The sequence below is a fragment of the Macaca thibetana genome, chromosome 9 (genome assembly GCF_024542745.1).
Source record: "Macaca thibetana thibetana isolate TM-01 chromosome 9, ASM2454274v1, whole genome shotgun sequence".
NCBI lineage: Eukaryota > Metazoa > Chordata > Mammalia > Primates > Cercopithecidae > Macaca > Macaca thibetana.
The window spans coordinates 64,999,722-65,025,150 of record NC_065586.1 but is presented as its reverse complement, the minus strand read 5'-3'; the positions used below and the strand labels follow the sequence as shown (position 1 = coordinate 65,025,150).

At 44.0% G+C, this 25,429-nt stretch overlaps 1 protein-coding gene and 1 pseudogene across 4 annotated transcripts in view; both read left to right on the top strand.

The window, feature by feature from the left end:
• The window catches only part of TET1 (tet methylcytosine dioxygenase 1), a 148,282-nt gene that overhangs the window by 22,654 nt on the left and 100,199 nt on the right, over positions 1-25,429 (top strand). For 2 of the 4 annotated variants that reach the window (XM_050805189.1, XM_050805188.1), the window contains exon 3: positions 21,816-21,869. In XM_050805189.1, coding sequence (XP_050661146.1) covers positions 21,816-21,869 — 54 coding nt within the window. The other 2 variants (XM_050805191.1, XM_050805190.1) reach the window with 2 other exon arrangements.
• LOC126963182 (protein GVQW1-like) lies at positions 10,567-11,273 on the top strand (annotated as a pseudogene).

The window sequence follows — 25,429 nt, the reverse complement described above, 5'->3', positions numbered from 1 at the left end:
TTTCATTGAATGACTGGACAATTAGTTTGCAAGTTTAGTCAAACTGAAATAATCTCTCATATTTACTCTGGTTAGTGTATTTTTTGTCTAAAATATTAAAGGGCTATTGTGTACTTGGTTAGTTTAAATAGCAGCATATTAGATGACACTTTTTTTTTTATTTTTGGAAATGGAGTTTCGCTCTTGTTGCCCAAGCTATTGTGCAATGGCATGATCTTGGTCACTGCAACCTCCACCTCCTGGGTTCAAGCAATTCTCCTGCCTCAGCCTCCCGAGTAGCTGGGATTACAGGCATGCACTACCCCGAGTAGCTGGGATTACAGGCATGCACCACCATGACTGGCTAATTTTGTATTCTTAGTAGAGACAGTGTTTCTCCTCGTTGGTCTGGCTGGTCTTGAACTAATCTCAGGTGATCCGCCCACCTTGTCCTCGCAAAATGCCGGGTTTACAGGGTAAGCCACCGCACCTGGGCTTAGATGACACTATTAAGTCATCTAATGCGCCATATTCATTACCACGATAGCCTCTTAACTAATGCAAATTCCACTGGAAAAAAAATTGTAATACCTACATGGGCTGTGTCTCAGGAGCTAAAAAGTTAAGTAGTGTTAGTATGATACAAATTGAACCACTGACTATCCACTATTTTATGTGCAGATCTTTCCATGTGTTGATAGTCTAGCTCCAGGGCTGTCATTTCAGAATTGCTTGACACACTCATATCATTTTATCCCTTTTGGTGGTAGTGGGGGCGGGGCTAGCCTCTCTTGGCCATTGCTTTTCTCAGTTTTCAAACAGCCGTATCTCATTTTGGCATATGTTACATATGGCATATGGAACAATTTTTGCTACCAACTCTTTCAATTGAGGGCAGATGTTATATGTACTTAAATATGTCTTTAAGGAATCTCTTTGTATCACTACTGAGACTTCAGTAGCATACTGCACCACAGAACTGGACTTTGGGGAAAAAAAATAAAAAACACCAAACTTTTGTTGTTTAGTAGATACTCGTGTATAACCTCCAAGTATGTGAATATAAAAGCATGTTGACTGACTCTGACCCATGGGTGTTAATTTCTGAAATTTTGTCACAATAGTTCAAATCTTACCCATCATTTTGTATGTATTATCTTTTCTAGGAAGAAAAATTTGTAAAACTGCCCAACATCGGCCGGGCGCGGTGGCTCAAGCCTGTAATCCCAGCACTTTGGGAGGCCGAGACGGGCGGATCACAAGGTCGGGAGATCGAGACCATCCTGGCTAACCCGGTGAAACCCCGTCTCTACTAAAAAATACAAAAAACTAGCCGGGCGAGGTGGCGGGCGCCTGTAGTCCCAGCTACTCCGGAGGCTGAGGCAGGAGAATGGCGTGAACCCGGGAGGCGGAGCTTGCAGTGAGCTGAAATCTGGCCACTGCACTCCAGCCTGGGTGACAGAGCGAGACTCCGTCTCAAAAAAAAAAAAAAAAAAAAAAAAAACTGCCCAACATCTTCATCCAGTGTCAGCATAATCCAAGTTACACTATGATGTAATATTGAGCACCCTATTATCGTACATGTTTATTTTGCTACAGAGCTTAAATTCAGATCTCTTTTTGTTGGTCAACCTTTTGGTTTTTTTATTCCAGAGTGGTATTTCAAGAATTGACTATATCAAAGATGCAAAAGTACTTTTCAAGTAGCCAGCCATTATGGGACTATGATGGATAATGGCACAAATGTTACCAGGAAGGATAGGAGAAAGCATCTCTTTTTGTATTATTATCATACTAAAATAAGACACAACTTCCAAATGAATCAGACTAATCTAAACAATTCAGGGCACTACCTTGACAATGAGACCCAGTGCTCAAGACATATCCAGAAGGCTTTGGCTAATTATCATCAGATTTTCATGTCTGCTATGAGTGCAACAAAAGAGAAATTTTGCTTTTTACTGATTTAATTGTGCACCATTAACACCAAGTCACTGTTTTGAAAGAAGGTCCTGATGTTCTCCTGCAGAAAGAGCACTAGAAGTGAGATGCCTGGCCGGACACGGTGGCTCTCACCTGTAATCCCAGCACTTTGGGAGGCCGAGGTGGGCAGATCACAAGGTCAAAAGGTCAAGACCATCCTGGCTAACATGGTGAAACCTCGTCTCTGCTAAACATAGAAAAATTAGCTGGGTGTGGTGGTGTGCACCTGTAGTCCCAGCTACCTGGGAGGCTGAGGCAGGAGAATCGCTTGAACCCGGGAGGTGGAGGTTGCAGTGAGGTGAGATTGAACCACTGCACTCCAGTCTGGCGACAGAGACTCTGTCTCCAAAAAAAAAAAAAAAAAGAAAAAGACATGCTTATGCTAACTTCCAAAGCCCAAGCCTTGGGTTTAGGGGGTGCTAGCAGCACATAACAGGTGCTCAAGAAATATTTGTCGAACAAATGATTGAATTAGTGAGTGCATAACATCTTTATTTTTTTTTTTATTTTTTTTATTTTTGAGGCAGTCTCACTCTGTCGTCCAGCCTGGAGTGCAGTGGCGCGATCTCGGCTCACTGCAAGCTCCGCTTCCTGGGTTCACACCATTCTCCTGCCTCAGCCTCCCGAGTAGCTGGGACTACAGGCGCCCGCCACCACACCCGCTAATTTTTTGTATTTTTAGTAGAAACGGGGTTTCACCGTGTTAGCCAGGATGGTCTTGATCTCCTGGCCTTGTGATCCGCCCGCCTCGGCCTCCCAAAGTGCAGGGATTACAGGTGTGAGCCACCGCACCCAGCCTCTTTGTAAAATTTTTTTTTTTTTTTTTTTTTTTTTTTGAGACGGAGTCTCGCTCTGTCGCCCAGGCTGGAGTGCAGTGGCCGGATCTCAGCTCGCTGCAAGCCCCGCCTCCCGGGTTTATGCCATTCTCCTGCCTCAGCCTCCCGAGTAGCTGGGACTACAGGCGCCCGCCACCTCGAGTGGCTAAATTTTTGTATTTTTTAGTAGAGACGGGGTTTCACCGTGTTAGTCAGGATGGTCTCAATCTCCTGACCTCGTGATCCTCCCGTCTCGGCCTCCCAAAGTGCTGGGATTACAGGCTTGAGCCACCGCGCCCGGCCTGTAAAATTTTTTTGAGACAGAGTCTTGCTCTGTCGCCCAGGCTAGAATGCAGTGGCGAGATCTTGGCTCACTGCAACCTCTGCCTCCCAGGTTCAAGCAATTCTCTTCTCTCAGCCTCCCAAGTAGCTGGGATTATAGGCACACCCCACAATGCCCAGCTAATTTTTTTTTTATTTTTAGTAGAGACAGGGTTTCACCATGTTGGCCAGGCTGGTCGTGAACTCCTGACCTCAGGTGATCCACCCGCCTCAGCCTCCCAAAGTGCTGGGATTACAGGTGTGAGCTACCGCGCCCGGCCATGAGTGAATAAAATCTTACAAATACATGAGTCAGCCTATTTTTCATATGACGATGTTTGTTTAAAAAAAAAAAAAAGAAAGAAAGAAAGCAAGCAGGCCGGGTGCAGTGGCTCACACCTGTAATCCCAACACTTTGGGAGACCAAGGCTGGCGAATCACTTGAAGCCGGGAGTTTGAGACCAGCCTGGCCAACATGGTGAAACCCCATCTCTACTAAAAATACAAAAATTAGCCAGGTGTGGTGGCATGCGCCTGTAATCCCAGATTCTCCGGAGGCTGAGGCAAGAGAATTGCTTGAACCCGGGAGGTAAAGGTTGCAGTGAGCTGAGATCGCGCCTCTGCACTCCAGCCTGGGTGACAAAGTGAGACTCCGTCTCAGGGAAAAAACAAAAAAAGTATACTGTAAACCATACATTTTATTCCATATGTAGTATACTATAGCAGCTAGTACACCAAAACAACACTATATGAGTTTATTCTGCACATATCCCTCTTATCTTTTTTTTTTTTTTTTTTTTTTTTGAGGCAAAATCTCGCCCTGTTGCTCAGGCTGGGGTGCAGTGGTGAGATCTAAGCTCACTGCAACGTTTGCCTCCTGGGTTCAAGCAATTTTCCTGCCTCAGCTTCCGTAGTAGCTGGGACTACAGGCGTCTGCCACCACGCCCAGCTTATTATTTTGTGTTTTTGTTTTGTTTTGTTTTGTTTGAGTCGGAGTTTTGCTATTGTTGCCCAGTCTTGAATGCAATGGCGCAATCTTGGCTCACTGAATCCTCTGCCTCCCGGGTTCAAGCGATTCTCCTGCCTCAGCCTCCCGAGTAGCTGGGACTAAAGGCATGCATCACCATGCCAGGCTAATTTTATATTTTTAGTAGAGACAGGGTTTCTTCATGTTGGTCAGGCTGGTCTTGAACCCCTGACCTCAGGTGATCCTCTCATCTCAGCCTCCCGAAGTGCTGGGACTACAGGAGTGAGGCGCTGCATCAGGTCTTGTGTTTTCAATAGAGATGTGATTTCACCATGTTGACCAGGGTGGTCCTGACCTCCTGACGTCAGGTGATCCGCCTGCCTCAGCTTCTCAGCGTGCTGGGATTATAGGTGTGAGCCACTGTGCCTGGCCAAGTATTTCTAGATGAATTTGATCCTAGTTTAAATGATTCCAACATCATTCTTTCATATGATTTAGAAATCATAAAACTGCAACTTCTACATCAGAGGTTCTTTTTCTGGATAGGCTTCAATGGTCTGTGATCCCACCCCCTCAGAATTATATGCAGCATATTGCCTTTATATGCATTTTTTATGGTGAGATTACCCATAGCTTGTATTAGATTTCAGAGAAAGTAAATCGTATGTCCACTCCCTGAAATAAAAAGAAATGAAAGAATCAGACCACTTAAAAAATTTTTTTGGGCCGGGCACAGTGGCTCACGCCTGTAATCTCAGCACTTTGGGAGGCCGAGGTGGGTGATCACGAGGTCAAGAGATCGAGACCATCCTGGCCAACGTGGTGAAACCCCGTCTCTATTAAAAGTACAAAAATTAGCCAGGCATGGTGGCGGACGCCTGTAGTCCCAGCTACTCGGGAGGCTAAGGCAGGAGAATGGCATGAACCCGGGAGGCCGAGGTCGCAGTGAGCCGAGATCGCGCCACTGTACTCCACCCTGGCGACACAGACTCCATCTCAAAAAACAAACAAACAAAAATACGTTTTTGAGATAGAGTTGCTCTGTCCCTAGGCTAGGCTACAGTGGTGATCATAGCCCACTGTAACCTTAAACCTCTGGGTTCGAGGGATCCTTCCGCCTCAGCCTCCTAACTAGCTAGGACTATGCGTGTGTGCCACTATGCCTGGCTTATGTTTTTGCGTTTTGAGAAGGAGTCTTGCTCTGTTGCCTAGGCTGGAGTGCAGTGGTGCAATCTCGGCTTGCTGCAATTAGTCCCTCCCGGGGTTAAGCGATTCTCCTGCCTCAGCCTCCCTCGTAGCTGGGATTACAGGTGCCAAACACCACTCCCAGCTAATTTTTGTATTTTTAGCAGAGACAGGGTTTCACCATGTTGGTCAGGCTGGTTTCAGACGCCAGACCTCAGGTGATCTGCTCGCCTAGGCCTCCCAAGTTGCTGAGATTACAGGCATGTGCCATTGCGCCCAGCCAGCTAACGTTTTTTGTTTTTGTTTTAATTTTTTTGTAGAGATGTGATCTCACTATGTTGCCCAGGCTGGTCTTGAACTCCTGGCCTCAAGTGATCTTTCCTCCAGCTTTCCAAGGTGCTGGTATTACAGGCATGAGGCACCGTGCCCAGCCTCACATCAGTTTTTTAACGGATTTGAAGGAATGCAATTGAGTATTGTTTGTATGGTTAAGGAGAAAACAGTTTGCTAAGAATTTAGTTATTTCCTATATGGTAATCAGTGTGAGAGTGGACCTACTTGTAACATTGTGATAGTCGTATTGCAAAGCAGAGATGCCATGAGGAGCAGAGATGATGTCTGTAAAGTGTCTTGCAGTGCGTCTGCTATACAATAGGTGCTTAAAAGTGGTGGGTATTACATATGTTTGAAGAGATTTTTGTATTTATTTCATTACTTTCACCTGTTTTCCATCTTGCCATTTTATTCATGTTATGTAGAGGAAAGTAATTAAGTCTTCCTAAGTATTCCATATGTACCATTTCTCAGTATCTGCAAAAGCATTTTTCTGCTGGAGGATTAAGATACTTTATGAATGAATTGGTTTCACTGTTCCCATGTGATGCAGAGTTATAGTTGTGGTTTCCAGCGAGATGACTATGCCACAGTTATTTTCTTGTGCTTGTATAATAAGAGGGTTTTGGTGTTTCTACTGTGTTCTAGACAGTTACACTATACAGCTCATTTTCATATCATATTTCATACGCAACACCATATTGTGGTGAGTTTTCTGTAAAAGTAGGATCAAGGGAGGAGGAAGTGGGAGGACAAGACAGTGGAAGGCCAGAGTTGATCCAAGCCATGGAATTTTGGATGGAGTGGATATAGGTTAGATTTAGAGAAAAAAGCGGGTGTCTGTTGGTTTCTTCTATCCTTAGAGGAGTAAGTAATTTGTACAGGAGTTATTACAGAATTGCAGAGAGATTTGTCTACTGGGCAACATAGAAGTTAAGTTGCTTTCCTTATTTCCCATTTTCTAGAGACCCTGATACTGCATTATGAGTTGGTAAAACAAACAGACTAATAAAACACGAAAATCAAAATAGTGTTCTACCTTTTTTTCTTCCTTTTTAAAGAACCAATAACCTTTATTATTAATTAGGTACATTACTAATTCACATTACTTCATTACTAATTAGTTACACGCAATTTTAACAAAATTGAAACTGCTTGAAACACACACAGGAAGCTGGCAAAGGAAAGGAAGGTGGAAGGAAACTGACATTTTTTTGAGGGCCAGACACAGTGATAAGACTTTCCATTACTGTATTCATTGCTCACAGTAACCCTAACCCATGAGGTATAAGCATTCGGGTTCTCATTATGCAGAATGGGAAATAGAAACACATCTTGTTGGTTTTGTTTTGTTTTTTGAGACAGTCTCACTCTATCACTCAGGCTGGATTGCAGTGGCGCAACCTCCGCCTCCCAGGTACAAGAGATTCTCGTGCCTCAGCCTCCCAAGTAGCTGGGAGTATAGGTGCGTACCATTACACGCCTGGCTGATTTTTATATATTTAGTAGAGATGGGGTTTCACCATGTTGGTCAGACTGGTCTTGAACTCCTGACCTCAAGTGATCCACCCGCCTAGGTCTCCCAAGTGCTGAGATTAGAGGCGTCAGCCGCTGTGCTCAGCTTTTATTTATTTTTTATATGTAGAAATAGACATGGAGTTTTATCATGTTACCCTGGACTCAAGCAATCCACCCACTTCAGACTCACAAAGTGCAGGGATTACAGGTGTGCACCACCATGCCCAGCCTTATTCAGTATTTGTTAAGTGAGCAGTATAGCATTAAGAAAACACATGCTCATTGTCTTATACAATCTTACAACAATCCTATGAAATATACATTCTGCTTTAATTTATAAAGTAAGACTCTGAGGCTTAGAGAGGTCAGGTAACTTGCTTAAGAACATAGTTGATCTGGGATTAGAATCCCTGGGTTGAACGGTATGTGTTCATTTTAGTTACCATATCTCTGAGCTAAAGCAATGAGGAAAAGGTGAAGGGCCCAGAGGATGGAGAATAGTGAGACTGAGAGGTGGACTGGTTAAGGAATAAGTCATGCTGAGGTTATTGCTGTCATATTTTAGACTTGTTAAATTTGGAGAGATGTTAGCATCTTATAGGTTCATTTCACACACAAAAAACCAAAGATGTTAACATGATTTAAATACTTAAACTCTTTGAGTTTGTCATTCTACTGCTGCTGTATTTTAATATTAAGGTGTTCCTTTAACTGTGTTTAACTCTTTCTCTCCATTTTTAATTTAACTTAAAATACTTTTAGTGAAACTCTGTCTCAAAAAAAAAAAAAATGTGTATATATAGGTCGGGTGTGGTGGCTCACACCTGTAATCCCGGCACTTTGGGAGGCTGAGAGAGGAGGATCTCTTGAGCCCTGGTGTTTGAGACAAGCCCAGGTAACAAACTGAGACCCTCATCTCTACAAAAAATATACAAACTAGCTGGGCATGGTGGTGAGTGTCTGTAGTCCCAGCTAGTAGGGACGCTGAGGTGAGAGGATTGCTTGAGCTGAGGAGATGGAGACTGCAGTAGGCTATGATTGCACCACTGCACAGCAACCTGGGCAGAAGACCCTGTCTCCAAAAAAAAAAAAAAAAAAAAAAAAAAAAAGGTTTTTACACTCCCTGGACCTTATTTCCCTCTGAATCATGGTCTGGTAATTCTTCACTATCATGGTAATGATTCACTCTCCAATTCCTTCAAGAAGATGACTTTGGCCGGGCGCGGTGGCTCAAGCCTGTAATCCCAGCACTTTGGGAGGCCGAGACGGGCGGATCACGAGGTCAGGAGATCGAGACCATCCTGGCTAACACGGTGAAACCCCGTCTCTACTAAAAAATACAAAAAACTAGCCGGGCGCGGTGGCGGGCGCCTGTAGTCCCAGCTACTTGGGAGGCTGAGGCAGGAGAATGGCGTGAACCCGGGAGGCGGAGCTTGCAGTGAGCTGAGATCCCGCCACTGCACTCCAGCCTGGGCGGCAGAGCGAGACTCCGTCTCAAAAAAAAAAAAAAAAAAAAAAAAAAGAAGATGACTTTGTGTTCTATCCAACTTTTCTTTTTTTTTTTTTTTGAGACCGAGTCTCCAGGGTGGAGCGCAGTGGCCGGATCTCAGCTCACTGCAAGCTCAGCCTCCCAGGTTTACGCCATTCTCCTGCCTCAGCCTCCCGAGTAGCTGGGACTACAGGAGCCGGCCACCGCGCCCGGCTAGTTTTTTTGTATTTTTTAGTAGAGACAGGGTTTCACCGTGTTAGCCAGGATGGTCTCGATCTCCTGACCTCGTGCTCCGCCCGTCTCGGCCTCCCAAAGTGCTGGGATTACAGGCTTGAGCCACCGCACCCGGCCCTTTCCAACTTTTCTAATTGTCTTCAGCAGGAGGTTTCTCCCAAATTATCAATTTCATTATCTGTAGAAGTGAAAGTTTCTTATTCTCTTTAACTTAGTAAGTGTAAGGTTATATTATGATGCAATTAGCATGGAGCTAGCCTATCCCGACACTAGCAGCAAACTTGTTTAATACTTAGATGTATATATCTATATGCGTGTATATATATACTTTAAAAAGAAATTTATAAGAAGAGATGGGGTTTCACCATGTTGCCCAGGATGGTCTTGAACTCCTGGGTTCAAGTGATCCACCTGCCTCGGCCTCCCAAAGTGCTGGGCTTACAGGACCCCAGCCTTAGTACTCTATTTATCTGGAAGAGGTTCCAGTGCCCCAAAATGCTGTAATGTTTAATGTTAATATCTCCAATTTTTTTTTTTTTTTTTTTTTTTTTGGAGACAGTGTCTCACTCTTTCACCCAGGCTGGAATACAGTAATGACATCTCGGCTTACTACAACCTCTGCCTCCCGAATTCAAGCAATTCTCATGCCTCTACCTCCCAAGTAGCGGGAACTACAAGCATGCACCACCATGCTCACTAATTTTTTGTATTTTTAGCAGAAATGGGGCTTCACTGTGTTGGCCAGGCTGGTCTCGTACTCCTGGCCTCAAGCCTTCTGCCTGCCTTGGCTTTCTAAAGTGCTGAGATTACAGGTGTGAGCCACCATGCCCAGCCTTCCAATTTTTATATTAAATGAATTTTAACTGCTCATTGTATGGTTTACGTGTACATCGTTTTCTTAATTAGTTACAGCCATAGTTCTCCATAGCTGCAGTTGCACAGACTGAGAGTCAAGTGCCATACACATGCTTTTCTTTTGTGTGTGTGTGTGAGTGACAGGTCTTGCTCTGTTCCCCAGTCTGGAGTGCAGTGGTGTGACCATGGCTCACTGCAGCCTCCACCTCCCAGACTCAAGTGATTCTCCCATCTCAGCCTCCTGAGTAACTGGGACCAGAGGCATGTACCAACATGCCCGGCTAGTGTTTTTGTTTGTTTGTTTTTGTTTTTTAGAGATGGGTCTCACTATGTTGCCCAGGCTGGTCTCAAACTCCTGGGCTCAAGCAATCCTCCTGCCTTGGCTTCCCAAATTGTTGGGATTACAGGCATGAGACACCACGCCCAGCTACTACATGCTTTCCATATCCAATATTGCATATAGCTGTAATGTTAGCATTTCCCCTCACTGAGTCTACTGGAGGTTGACTTGCTCATGGTCCCATCACTGGGATTTGGATCTCCCCAAGGATATACTCATCTTGTATAAGATCCTAGCACTTTGAGAGGCCAAGGTGGGATGATCACTTGAGGCCAGGAGTTTGAGACCAGCCTGGGCAACATATTGAGACCCTGTCTCTACAAAACATAAAAAGAATTGGAGTCTGAGGCGGAAGGATCACTTGAGCCCAGGAGTTCACCACATGTCTGCCTTGAGCCATGACTGCACTGGTGTACACCACCCTGGGGGACAGAGCAAGGCCCTGCTTCTAAATAAATAAATAATTTAAGAAAATATAAAGTTATTTTCTTTCTTTTTAAAAAAATTTTTTTTGAGACAGAGTTTTGCTCTTCTTTCCCAGACTGGAATGCAATGGCATGACCTTGGCTCACTGCAACCTCCGCCTCCCAGGTTCAAGTGATTCTCCTGCCTCAGCCTCCCAAGTAGCTGGGATTACAAGCATGCACCACCACCTTCAGCCAATTTTGTATTTTTAGTAGAGATGGGGTTTCTCCATGTTGGTCAGGCTGGTCTCAAACTCCCGACCTCAGGTGATCCACCTGCCTTGGTCTCCCAAAGTGCTGGGATTACAGGCATGAGCCACCACATCCCATTTATGCATTTTAAACAAAAAGAGCTAATGTGTCATTGACTATTTGGATATTAGGAGAATCATGCAGACTTTGGAAAGTTAATTGTAGATATTATGAGTTCTACTGTTGTAAATATTATGAGTTCAATGATAGGTCTTTTTATTTTTTGGTTCCTCTCTTTTTTCTGTCTGAGTTATGTTCCATGGAAAAGTGCTATTCAGTAAGAACGACAGCCATTAAGCAGTGTCCTTGAACATAGCTGGTGTCCTGTATTCTATTTCTGGAATGAACAAAGTAAGAGCATCCCCTACTTCCAGCATCAGAAGCATCTGTGCAGTACAGGGTCATCCAGCTGAGAGAGTAACTCATTTGTCGGCAGTCAAATCTTGCTTCTCCATAAATTGTTTGAAACTCGAGTAAATGAGTTTAGAAACTAAAGAAGTAAACCCTTTCTGAATAACTGGTCTCATCTCAACAAAAACAGCCCACATAAAGGCCAGGCGCGCTGGCTCACGCCTGTTATCCAAGCACTTTGGGGGGCCGAGGCGGGCGGATCACGAGATCAGGAGATCAAGAACATCCTGACTAACACGGTGAAACCCCATCTCCACTAAAAAATACAAAAAATTAGCCAGGCGTGCTGACGGGTGCCTGTAGTCCCAGCTACTCGGGAGGCTGACGCAGGAGAATGGCATGAAACTGGGAGGCAGAGCTTGCAGTGAAGCGAGATCGTGCCACTGCACTCCAGCCTGGGTGACAGAGTGAGACTCCCTCTCAAAAAACAAAATACAGCCTACATAATAGCTATTCTCAAAATAATTGCTTTCTTCTGATTAGGAGACTTAGTTATAAAAGGGTGTTTTCTAGCTTAAAAACAAAAGAGTTTCAGGTCTGGGACAAACCAATCACCTCTCTTTAGTTCTCCTCTTGAAAAGGTAACTTGTATATTTGATAATCATCTTAACAGGTGCATTATTCTTGGCTTCTCAAAGAAACAATTATGGACAACTGAAAGACAGAACAACAAAAATAATTCTAATGGGAATGGTAGAGAAGTAAAGGCTGGTATCTCTTCATATGCATGCTCAATAACCTTGCCACCCAAGTGGTGGCATATTTATTGACATGCATATCTCCCCATGGCCCCTTAGCAGCCACACTGGAATGTTACCTCAGCAACCACAGTGCTCCAGTGTCTTTATGGGTGCTGTTACCTCCATGTGGGGCACACTGCTTTCTTCCATCCCTCTATATCTTGCCAACTCCTACCTGCCCAGCCTTGGGTTTCAGAGGGAAATGTTGCTTCCCCTGGGAAGCCTCCTGGGTACTATATACCTCCTGGGCTCATCTCATTCTACATTACGTCATGAATATGTGGTTATTTGTTTGTGTCTCTTATAAGATGGTAGTTTCCGGGTGGGTGGCAACAATGACATTCCTCCAGTTATACACTCAGCACTATGTCTGCATAAGAGAGGTGCTCAAGGCCGGGGCACGGTGGCTCATGCCTGTAATTCCAGTACTTTCGGAGGCCAAGGCGGGTGAATCACGAGGTCAAGAGATCAAGACCATCCTGGCTAACGTAGTGAAACTCCGTCTCTACTAAATACACACAAAAAATTAGCTGGGCGTTGTGGCACGCACGTGTAATCCTAGCTACTCGGGAGGCTGAGGCAGGAGAATAGCTTGAACCTGGAAGGTGAAGATTGCAGTGAGCTGAGATCGCGCCACTGCACTCCAGCCTGGCGACAGAGTGAAACTCCATCTCAAAAAAAAAAAGAGGTGCTCAACATATATTACATTGTTTTAAGGGGTTTTGGTTATTAAATGGGGAAGGTCATTGTCAAAAACAAATTAATACATTTTAAAGAAAACATTTTTGGACCTGGGGTCTTTTAAGGTTCTTCAATAATTTTAAGTTCTCTGAAACGGAAGGGAAAAAATAAAGTGTTTTTTCTTTTTTTTTTTTTTTAATTTTTAATTTTTTCACTTTTTGTGATGGAGTCTCGCTCTGTTGCACAGGCTGGAGTGCAGTGGCGAGATCTCTGCTCACTCCAATTTATGCCTCCAGGGTTCAAGGGATTCTCTTGCCTCAGGCTCCTGAGTAGCTGGGACTACAGGTGTGCGCCACTATGCCCTGCTAACTTTTGTAGTAGTAGTATTATTTTCAGACAGAGTTTCGCTCTTGTTGCACAGGCTGGAGAGCAATGGTGCAACCTTGGCTCACTGCAACCTCCGCCTCTCAGGTTCAAGTCATTCTCCTGCCTCAGCCTCCTAAGTACCTGGGATTACAGGCGCCCACAACCACGCCCAGTAAATCTTTTGCATTTTTAGTAGAGACGGGGTTTCACTATGTTGGCCAGGCTGGTCTCAAACTCCTGACCTCAGGCAATCCACCTGCCTTGGCCTCCCAAAGTGCTGGGGTTACAGGCATGAGCCACCGCGCCTGAGCTATTTTTTCTCTTTTTTGAGACAGAGTCTCTCTCTGTTGCCCAGGCAAGAGTCCAGTTGCAAGATTCCAGCTCACTGGAACTTGTGCCTCCTGGATTCAAGTGATTCTCCTGCCTCAGCCTCCTGACTAGCTGGGACTACAGGCATGCACCACCATACTTGGCTAATTTTTGTATTTTTAGTAAAGATGGGGTTCTACCATGTTGGCCAGGCTGGTCTCAAACTCCTGACCTCACATGATCCTCCCACCTTGGCCTCCCAAAGTACTGGGATTACAGGCATGAGGCACTGTGCCCAGCCCTGTTATTGGATTTTTCTGTCCAAATTTTGAATCTAGACTGACACAGGGAGTAGGCCTTCCACTTTCTAGTTGGTACAAAGAAGAGTTGAGAAATTTGGGAGAGGCAATAATTTCAGCCCCATTCTTACAACAGTTTGACTCGGTAACTGTTGAAGATTATTCACCTACTTTTTCCTCAATTCTTGCTTTAGAAGAGCCACCAAGGAACAGCTATTTTTACCAGCAGTAAGTAGAACTGCTGGAGGGAATCGGTAGATCTGGCCGCTTGGGAGGGTGGGGGAAGAGCAAGAGTAGCCTCAGGGAAAGGGGTCAGGGAGAGATCCATCAGGAAAGGCTCTGCTAGGGGACCAACCACTTACATTCTGACTATGTACTCAACACAGTCTTGCAAGGAGATTCTCCAGTGTTAGTCTTTCGGGTTCCTATGTGTCACAGGAAATAAAACCAAACCAGCTTTTTTAAATCTATGAGAAAGGCCGGGCACGGTGACTCAACGCCTGTACTCCCAGCACTTTGGGAGGCTGAGGTGGGCTGACCACTTGAGGTCAGGAGTTTAAGACCATCCTGGCCAACATCGTGAAACCTTATCTCTATTAAAAATACAAAAATTAGTCAGGCGTGGTGGCACGTGCCCATAATCCCAGCTACTCAGGAGGCTGAGGCAGGAGAATCGCTTGAACCCGGGAGGCAGAGGTTGCAGTGAGCCGAGATCTCACCATTGTACTCCAGCCTGGGCAACAGTACAAGACACTACCTCAAAAAAAAAAAAGAAGAAGAAGAAGAAGAAAAAAAATTAGCTTGTTATGGTAGCACAGTTCTGTTCAGGACACTGATATGGGAGGACCACTTGAGCCCAGGAGTTCGAGGTTGCAGTGGGCTATGACTGGAGCACTGGACTCCAGCCTGGGCAAGAGAGTGAGACCTTATCAAAAAAAAAAAAAAAATCTGAAAGGTACGAGACATTATTTTCTTATTCCTTAAATTATTTTAAAGTTTTTAATTTTTATGGGTACATAGTACGTGTGTGTACTTATTCTTATTGATTGGAAGTTTATAATAGATGGTACTTGGAATATCTTCAGTTATCACTGCAAAAGTTGTAGCCCCCAAAATCAGAAGAAAAATAAAGGATTTCTTGGGAGAGGAGAGTGCAGGACACATTGGAATGATACTGTGTTTCGGTCTTCAGTCTTGAGGAAAGGTGAATTACTCCTGAGACTAATCTGGAAGAAGATTTCTCCTAGTATGCTGCTGTTGTTTTAATCTAAATAGTTTGTACTTCGAGTTTCTTGTTGATCCAGAGGTGCATATACCCAGAAAGAGAAGTACAGTTTTGGAATTATTCATAGTTTTAATCCTGAGGGCATAACACACACACATTCTTTTTTTTTTTTTGAGACGAAGTCTCGCTCTGTCGTCCAGGCTGGAGTGCAGTGGTGCTATCTCAGCTCACTGCAAGCTCCGCCTCCCGGGTTCCCGCCATTCTTCTGCCTCAGCCTCCCGAGTAGCTGGACTACAGGAGCCCGCCACCTCGCCCGCCTAATTTTTTTGTATTTTTAGTAGAGACGGGGTTTCACTGTGTTAGCCAGGGTGGTCTCGATCTCCTGATCTCGTGATCCTCCCACCTCAGCTTCCCAAAGTGCTGGGATTACAGTCGTGAGCCACCGCACCCGACCCACACTTTTTTTTTTTTTTTTTTTTTTTTTGAGGTATAGTCTCACTCAGCCACCCAGGCTGGAGTGCACTGGCGTGATTTCGGCTTACTTGCCGAATTGCTTGAAACTCCCCTTGCCGGTTTCAAGGAATTCTCTTGCGTCAGCCTCCGGTGTAGCTGGGATTACAGGCAAGCGCCACCATGTCTGGCTAATTTTTGTATATTTAGTAGAGTCAGGGTTTCAGCATGTTGGTCAGGCTGGTCTTGAACTCCTAACCTTGTGATCGGCCTGCAGTGACCTCCCAAAGTATTGGTATTACAGGCGTGAGCCACTGCACCTGGCCAAAACATATATATATATATATATATATTTTTTTTTTTTTTCCTTCTTCTTCTTCTTCTTTTGAGACAGTCTCGTCCTGTTGCCCAGGCTGCAGTGCAGTGTCGCTATCTCAGCTCACTACAAACTCTGCCTTCTGGGTTCCAGCAATTCTCCTGCCTCAGGCTCCCGAGTAGCTGAGATTACAGGCACATGTCACTACACCCAGCCGAAGATATTTCTTTTAAGGTTATTTTAGGATATTTACAAATGTGTTTTTTTTTTTTTTTTTTTTTTTTGAGACGGAGTCTAGCTCTGTTGCCCAGGCTGGAGTGCAATGGCCGGATCTCAGCTCACTGCAAGCCCCGCCTCCCGGGTTCACGCCATTCTCCTGCCTCAGCCTCCCGAATAGCTGGGAGTACAGGCGCCCGCCACCTCGCCCGGCTAATTTTTTTTGTATTTTAGTAGAGACGGGGTTTCACCGTGTTAGCCAGGATGGTCTCGATCTCCTGAACTCGTGATCCGCCCGTCTCGGCCTCCCAAAGTGCTGGGATTACAGGCTTGAGCCACCGCGCCCGGCCAACAAATGTGTTTTGTTGGATATTGAAAATGAAGAGAATTTGTAGAGAGAGCTGTATAGATGGTTAGAAGTGGGGAGCAACTCAAGTTCTATATATTTTCATATTTTTTCTGTATATTAATAAACATCTTATGGTACATGCTCAAGTCAAGTTCTAACCTGCTATGCAAGCTGAGATATTTTTACCTCTTTGGGCCTCTGGAAATTATTTCATAGCTAATATTTAATTTTTTGGTAGAGATGCAGTCTCCGCTATGTAGCTTAGGCTGGCCTTGAAATCCTGGGCTTAAGTGATCCTCCAACCTTGGCCTCTCAAGTGCTTGGATTGCAAATGTGAGCCACCTGGCCTCTGCTCAGAATTTCTGACTATTCTCTCGCATCAAAACTCGCCCAGAGCTCAGACCATCAAATCACTTAGTATAGGAATTGAAACACCTGATAGAGATTACCAATCCATTCTGTGTTCAAACAAGTATAGATCTTCATGGTGAAGCGTCAATTTGATATTTGAAGTTAATGTTAGTTCTGGTCACGTTCATTAACTTTCATATATAGCTAGGATGAGCCTTGGCTTTATTTATTATCTAATTTTACAGAAGAGTGCACACAGGCCTTTGATGTTTGCTTAGGTTGTCAAGTGCAATGTTGTATGGCTTCATGAGTGTTCTATACAGTGAAAACACCTGTCTTTGGGTCTTTAAAAAACAGACCTCTCACCAATATAGATATTCTGTACACCTAACCCTCTGAGCCTGGTTTCATTTTATTTTATTTTAGTGAACACACAGCTAAGGGATTTATTTATTTATTTATTTATTTTTTGAGATGGAGTCTCGTTCTGTTGCCCAGGCTGGAGTGCAGTGGCACGATCTCGGCTCACTGCAACCTTCACCTCCCAGGTTCAGGTGATGCTCCTGCTTCAGTCTCCTGAGTAGCTGGGACTATAGGTGTGCACCACCACTCCTGGCTAATTTTTGTATTTTTAGTAGAGACAGGGTTTCACCATGTTGGCCAGGCTGGTCTCGAACTCCTGACCTGAAGTGATCAACCTGCCTCAGCCTTCCAAAGTGCTAGGATTACAGGCCTGAGCCACCGCACCTGGCTGATTGATTTAAATTATACAATTATATCATAATATACCATGGCCACTTTACTAAATGTTGAACAACTAACCTGGAAAAAATGTTGATGTTTTTATTTTTTTTTTTTTTATTTTTTTATTTTTTTGAGACGGAGTCTCGCTGTGTCGCCCAGGCTGGAGTGCAGTGGCGCGATCTCGGCTCACTGCAAGCTCCGCCTCCCGGGTTCACGCCATTCTCCCGCCTCAGCCTCCGAGTAGCTGGGACTACAGGCGCCCGCCACCTCGCCCGGCTAGTTTTTTGTATTTTTAGTAGAGACGGGGTTTCACCGTGTTATCCAGGATGGTCTCGATCTCCTGACCTCGTGATCCACCCGCCTCGGCCTCCCAAAGTGCTGGGATTACAGGCTTGAGCCACCGCGCCCGGCCTGATGTTTTTAAAGTTATATTCAAACATTCAAGAGAAGAGGCATAATGTGTAACTGAAATGCAAGGCACTTCAAGAAACGTAGGGCTACCCTTGTGCATATCTGATGGGAATGTAAAACGGTGCAGCTGCTCTGGTAAACAATTTGGTAGTTCCTCAGAAAGTTAAACATAGCCTTATCATATGATCCAGCAATTCCACTCTGAGGTATATACTACTTGTATACCTACTTGTACACCTATATTCATAGCAGTAATATTCACAATCACCAAAAAGTACTAACAACCCAAATGTCTAACAACAGAATAATGGAAAAACAAAACGTGTTATGTACATACAAAGAAATATTGTTCAGCCTTCAAAATGAATGAAATTCTGATACATTCTACAACATGGATGAACCTTGTAAATATTATGCTATTAATAAGTGAAGCAAAGAGAAACAGAAAGAAAAATACTATACGAAAAATACTATATGATTCCAATTATAGGAGGTACTTAGAGTAGTCCATTTCATAGACAGAAAGTAGAATGGAAGTTAGTATGGGCTGGGGGAAGGCAAATGAGGAGTTACTGTTTAATGGGTATGGAGTTTCTGTTTACAAGGAGGAAAACGTTCTGGAAATGGAGAGGTGATAGTTGCACAGCATTGTGAATGTACTTAATGTCATTGAACAATACACTTAAAAATAGTTAAAATGGGCCAGGCATGTTGGCTCACCCCTGTAATCCCAGCACTTTGGAAGGCCAAGGTGGGTGGATCACCTGAGGTCAGGAGTTCAAGACCAGCCTGACCAAAATGGTGAAATCCCGTGTCTACTAAAAAATACAAAAAATTAGCCAGACATGATGGTGGGTGCCTGTGATCCCAGCTACTTGGAAGGCTGAGGCAGGAGAATTGCTTGAACCTGGGAGACAGAGGTTGCAGTGAGCCAAGATCGCAACCACTGCACTCCAGCCTCGGTGTGACCAAGTAAGACTCCGTCTCAAAAAAAAGTTGTTAAAATGAGGCTGGGTGCGGTGGCTTACTCCTGTAATCCCAACACTTTGGGAGGCCGAGGCGGGCGGATCACCGGAGGTCAGGAGATTGAAACCAGCCTGCCCAACATGGCGAAACCCCGTCTCTACTAAAAATACAAAAAATTAGCCAGGTGTGATGGTGCATGCCTGTAATCCCAGCTCAGGAGACTGAGGCAGGAGAATCATTTGAACCTGGGAGGCGGAGGTTGCAGTGAGCTAAGATCATGCCATTGCACCTGGGCGACAAGAGTGAAACTCTATCTCAAAACAAAAAAAAAAAAAAGTTAATGATAAATTTCATGTTATGTATATTTCATCACAGTTTTTTTTTTTTTAATCACCAAAAATGGGGGGATGTACAGCTAAAAGATTTTGTACCTATTTTCTTTCTTTTTTTTTTTTTTGAGACGGAGTCTCGCGCTGTGTCACCCAGGCTGGAGTGCAGTGGCGCGATCTCAGCTCACTGCAAGCTCCGCCTCCCAGGTTCACGCCATTCTCCTGCCTCAGCCTCCGAGTAGCTGGGACTACAGGCGCCCGCCACCACGCCCGGCTAGTTTTTTGTATTTTTAGTAGAGACGGGGTTTCACCATGTTAGCCAGGATGGTCTTGATCTCCTGACCTCGTGATCCACCCGCCTCGGCCTCCCAAAGTGCTGGGATTACAGGCTTGAGCCACCGCGCCCGGCCAGTACCTATTTTCAAATCTTACTGTATTTGATGATTTTTCTGCCTGTTTCAATGCTGCTTTATTCCTCACAGAGAGCTTCTTAGAGGTAGTGTGGGCTTAGTGTGTTCAAAGTTGCACTGGTTGATGTGCATAATTCAGAGTCCAATTGGTTTTGTTACAAGTGTTGAAGGAAGAGTTGAGAACTCCATATTCTATCCATTAGGCTTTATTTTTCTTTTTTTTTTTTTTTTTTTTTTTTTTTTTTTGGAGATGGAGTCTCGCTCAGCCATCTAGGCTGGAGTGCAGTGGTGCTCACTGCAACCACTGTCTCCCGGGTTCAAGCGATTCTCCTGTCTCAGCCTCCTGAGTAGATGGGATTACAGGCACCCACCATCATGCCCGGCTAATTTTTGTATTTTAGTAGAGACAGCGTTTCATGTTGGCCAGGCTGGTCTCAAACGCCTGACCTCAGATGATCCTCCTGCCTCAGCCTCCCAAAGGGTTAGGATTACAGGCATGAGCCACCGTGTCCGGCCAGTAGTTTTTTTCTTACATGAGATTGTTAAAAATGTGGGTGAGGAGTGGGTGAGTGAGAGGTAATTTAAAAGTGGAAAAACAGCGCATGCTGGACTTCACGTTCCAAAATGAAAAGCATGCTTTTGTGGCAAACTGAAAGGCTAGGAATCAAGGGTGATGAAATGCAGGCCTTCCGGCCCTCACTCTGTTCCCGATTTCTGGTTGTGGGAATCTGTTCTGAATCCAACTGCAAGTGGAAAACCCATCTTTGGCTGAGCAGCCGGGGAGGCCCTCCTGCCAATCCCCCAAATGTGCTGCTGAAACTTTGGCCCTGCAAGGCTGGAGCTAGGGCTGTCTTCCCCAGATCTATGCAGCTGTCAAGGTGGCTGTGATGGGACTGTGACTGCCCTCTGCACTGCATTTTGGCAGTGACCTTGAGACCAGCCAGCTCACCACAGCTGTCCTGCTCTGCTGCCGCTGTTGCAATGCCAGGTGGCTAAGAGGGGTGGTGGGGGGCACGGCTCCTGGTCCAGCTTTCCCAGTGTCTGGCAGGTGCCAGCTGTGGTGCCAGCTGTCCCACTGCCTACCACCCACTGTGTGTGGGGGCAGTCCAGGTGTGTGTTGGGAGATGGTGGCTTGTTCTACCCCTGGCTCAGGTCCTGATCCCTAGGAAGTGGGTGGTTCTGTCTGACCGCGAGTCTGGTGCACAGACCGGCCCCACGGACTTGCTTGGCAGGTCTGCGGATATAGATGCTCAGTGACAGTTGATCTTGGGAGACAGAAGAGCCAAAGGTATCCGTTTATCCCGAAGATATGAGTCCTAATTTTCCTTCTGGTAGGGGAGAATTTTTATTTGGAAATGAAGGTCATCAGAAATGCCCAGAGCAAGAGAGAGAAAGTCCTTTCTCTCTAGCCACTCAGAGTGGCAAGTGTATTTTGAAAACTCCTCCCCTTCTTTTTGTCCTCATCCTGTCCTTTTCCTTTTCAGTGGCTTTACTGTTATTTTTTAATTTGCCATTGTCATTGGACATTTATTGACAGAAATCAAATTGCTGTGTTTCTGGGCAAGGCGCCTGCTGCAAAGAGGTGTGGTTCCCGAGGAATGAGACATGCAGCCCAACAGCTGAGCCTACACTGTCCTCACATAACCTCCCTGCCTTAAATATCGCCAATATTTAGCCTTGCCTTATAAAGTAAAAATGCACAATACCTTCCAGAGTTTCAGCAAGCCCAAATGCCCCCCTAGGCTCAGTTATGTCTCCTGTACATTGGAGGCACAGCAGCGCACCCCTCCCCCATGCAGACCTGCTCTCGGAGCCGCCAAGAGGTTACTAATCAGGAAGGCTCTGCCATCGATCCAATGGTGGTGACCTGGGGGATTTGTGTGCATTGTTTTTGCTGAAGCCTCCTGTGATTTCGGCGCGACCAGATCCTCTGCAGCGAACTCCATGTCGCAGCTTGTGGCTGCCTGTGTCCTGTGGTGAGAGCCGAGCCGCACAGGAGATCCTTTGTCTAGGAAGGGCTAGGCTGAGAAGATCACTTTGGAGTTGCTAAGCTCTGCATTGCCATTGGCTGCACTCTTTGTGGGGCTGTTTTTGCAAAAGGCATGCCCAGCACGTCTACAGTGCTGGCAGGCCAGGGCTGCCTTTAAACACCATGATAATAATACCAAAAAGCAGTTTGCAGAACTGTTCCACTGTAGAGGCTTCCTCTGCAGAAGCAAGCAAGATGGCTACCTCGTGGGCTTCGCTGTGAAGAATGCAGAGGCTAATTAAGACAGACTTTAAGGGGAAAAAAGGGTATTTCCCTACTCAATATTTATGCAAGATTTTTTTTAGTGACTTTTAAAGTATACATTTTACATACGCTCTTTAGGTTCTGCCTAGCAAACATGTTGATGATTTTAAATGGTGTAAATAGTTTTACAGAGAAATAGCCAAAAATTTTGGGGATGTGGGAGCTGATTTTATTTCTTAAACAGAGGCTCATTTTGCAATTTGATTTTTTTTAGGTTATAAAGGAAAACAAGAGGCCCCAGAGGGAAAAGAAGCCCAAAGTTTTAAAGGTAATCAGCTGTTGATTAAATAATATTTCATTATTTTTCCATTTCATATAGTATTTTTCTGCACTTGGGTATATTTGGAGTACAGTATATGTGAATTCTCCCAGATTTTCAGTAGATGGATGAATTTCCACTCAACTAAAGTGTTTTCTCTTTTTTTTTTTTTGATGTGCTGCATAATGTGCATATTAGCATCCTTTATTTTCAACTCCACACAAGTCTACAGAAGGAAAAGTTTGTATGCAGAGGGTTGTGAATAAAATTTGTTTTTCTTTATAGCTCCCTTTGTAGCATCTGCATTTGTGGTGTTGCACCAGTGTGTAAACTTAAGCCCTTTAGAAGAAAGGCACTATTTGAAGTTGACATCTATGATCCATTGTGATTTTAATAGACTGTCCATTAAAGGCTATTTTAAAATGTATGATTCTTTTCCAAAGAAAAAGGTCCTTAGAGATTTTAGTTAAACTTAATGTGTAAGTCGTGGAGATCTTACAGCCAAATTATAGTTGTTTAATCTCAAATTCTCATAATATCATCTTTAATTTTGGCTTTCATGGAGCCATAAGAATATGCATGTTTTCTTTATTTTCTGTAGTTTGCCTGATGAGTATTTAGTGGTAACCTAATTCAGTTATAAGCTCACAGTCTGTGTGATGAGATTTGTACAGTGTTTAGAAGGGTTAATTTAAAAGCATATGGCATCACTAAAAGTTCAAGGCTAGCTTTAGTCTAGCAAATAGGTGCTTATGTGTTTAAGATTTCAAGTGGTGTATTGCTATTAGAAATGTAAGCAACCTTTGCAAGCCACCTTTTAAATTCATGAAGAAATACTAAGCAATAAAATGACTTGTCTTTAATTATTTTGTGTACATTTAATTTAAAATAGTTTTACCTAATCCTAGCTTTCCTTTTTTACATATAAAGTTTTAGCACTCAAAGAGGAACAACATGTTGAACTATGAATGTGGCAGAATTTTATTTCATTTGTTGCCCCAGTGTGTAACTTGAAAATGTTGACACGGAGAACCAAACCTTGCCCTGCTTTCAAATTTGCCTGACCACATTGAGTTTCTGCTTCCTGTGTATATACAGCGTTTTCATGTACCAGTTTCATCAACCAACAAGTATTTATTTAATATTTACCACACAGTCAGCAATGTGCTAGGCACTGTGAAATGAATGAAATTGCTTGACACAAATGTTCACTGGGCCTGGACAAATAGAATCATGGTTATTCTCAAGGTAAATTAAACCCTTTTCTGTTTTTCTTCTTTGTGCTGATCCATCAACTCCCTTTTTCTCCTTTTCCTTCCAACAAAGATAGAAGTTTATCATTAAAACCTCCTTCTATACTTTCTGTCTTGGCTATATCCATCTCAGGCATTTTGTGAGAAATAGTTGTAGTCTTACTCTTATAAATGGCTCTCATTTGTTGGAGTTGTCGATGGGGGTTAGCAGGAGAAAGGGATAGACTACATGGAGAAAACTAATACAGACCAAGCCTAGTATCTATATCTTCTCCTGCCTTGGCTAGGAAGTAGAATTGGACTTTGAGAATGCAATTTAATTCTATGTTTATTTTGTTAGATTGTGAGTGTCCTGTCACCTGAAATAAATTTAAAAAGTAAATATACCATGTGTTGCTTTTTGGAATCATGGTAGTGGACTCTGACTTAAAAGAAAAAGAAAAAAAGTACCTGTGGGTGGCCACATTTCATCTGCAACAGCAAGCAGAACCAAATTGTTGCTCACGTTCCTCTATAGTTAGCAATTGTTGTACAAGAGCAGGAAAATATTCTAAAAGGAAAAAAATTTCTGATGTTGGCATTTAAAAATGTTTTTCTACACTTTCTGTTAGACATAATTTTTTTCTCATCCAAAGAAAGCTTTGTTTCTCTGCTTCACAGTAGAAATGCTAAAAAAAAAAAAAAACTTCTGGATTTTAGCTTGATGTGTATAAAATTCATAGAGCAAATGTAGAATATTATATAATCCTATAGGAGACATAAGAAAATGAAACCTGTGTTTGGGAAGGAGAGTGGGAGAGGAATACAACTATCAGCTTAAGGTTTTATGAGTGAGGACTTCAACGTTCTAGGAGGATGCTTCCTGGGGGACCAGTGATGGGAATCTCACAGGTTATGATTTGATCTTCCATCATAATTTGCTGTCTTTACATTTGGCATTATTCCAGAAATTTAGTCTGCTTCCTGTGAAATCTCCTGGATCATTTACTCTTTGTCAGTGTGGATGCTGCAGGTATCCTGATTGACTTTTCATTTTCATCATGTGTTAGAAAGTAGTTGGATAGGTGAAGAACGTGATTCAAGAAGTTGGGTATAGAATTTGAGACTTGTTTCATCCTACACTGATCTGAACCTGATAACTACTGAATCTAGTTGTGGGGCTGAAATTGGCTGGAATGTCTTGTATCCCTCTCCTCTTAAAAACATACCTATTATCCACCAGGTGTGATGACTCATCCGTGTAATCCCAGAACTTTGGGAGGCCAAGGCAGGAGGATTGCCTGAGGCCAGGAGTTTAACACCAGCCCGCAAAACATAGCAAAATCCTGTGTCTATGAAAAATTTAAAAATTAGCTGGATGCGATGGCATGCACTTGTAGTCATAGCTACTCATGAGCCTGAGGAGGGAGGATCGCTTGAGCCTAGGAGTTGGAGGCTGCAGTGAGCTATAATCACATGAGCTATATGCACTCCAGCCTTAGTGGTAGAATCAGACCTTGTCTCCAAAAAAAAAAGGAAACTATTATCCTTATTTATACCTATATTCATTCTATTGTACTTCAAAATTAAAAACTAAATAGTGATCTAAATCCTGATTAGAGATTCTTCCTGTAGCTGAAATGATAGTTCTGGCCAAAGCACTTTAAAGGCCAGAATGGGTATCAGCTAATGGTGCACCAGTGGTGGGTGGGGGTGGCTCAGCATCAGCTTCCTATTCAAACCTATTGGTGATCACTAGTTATTTTCATACATAGATGACATCTTGTTAGCAATGTTATTATTGGAAACACAAGCATTTCCTTGACTCTTGATCTAGGTAGAGATGTGGTCTAATTCCAGTCCTTGAATGATGAACTTGGCCTTTTAAGTGATGTGGTTTAGAATTCCTCTTGGAAGAAACCTTTGTGTAAATAACTTTTACTTTGCCGGGCGCGGTGGCTCAAGCCTGTAATCCCAGCACTTTGGGAGGCCGAGACGGGTGGATCACGAGGTCAGGAGATCGAGACCATCCTGGCTAACACGGTGAAACCCCGTCTCTACTAAAAATACAAAAAATCTAGCCGGGCGAGGTGGCGGGCGTCTGTAGTCCCAGCTACTTGGGAGGCTGAGGCAGGAGAATGGCGTGAACCCGGGAGGTGGAGCTTGCAGTGAGCTGAGATCCGGCCACCGCACTCCAGCCTGGGTGACAGAGCAAGACTCCGTCTCAAAACAAACAAACAAACAAACAAACAAAAACTTTTACTTTGTGTGTGTGTGGTGGGGGCAGGTAAGTAGGAGTGTATATTCCCTTTAAGAAAGTCGATTTTAAGGTGATAT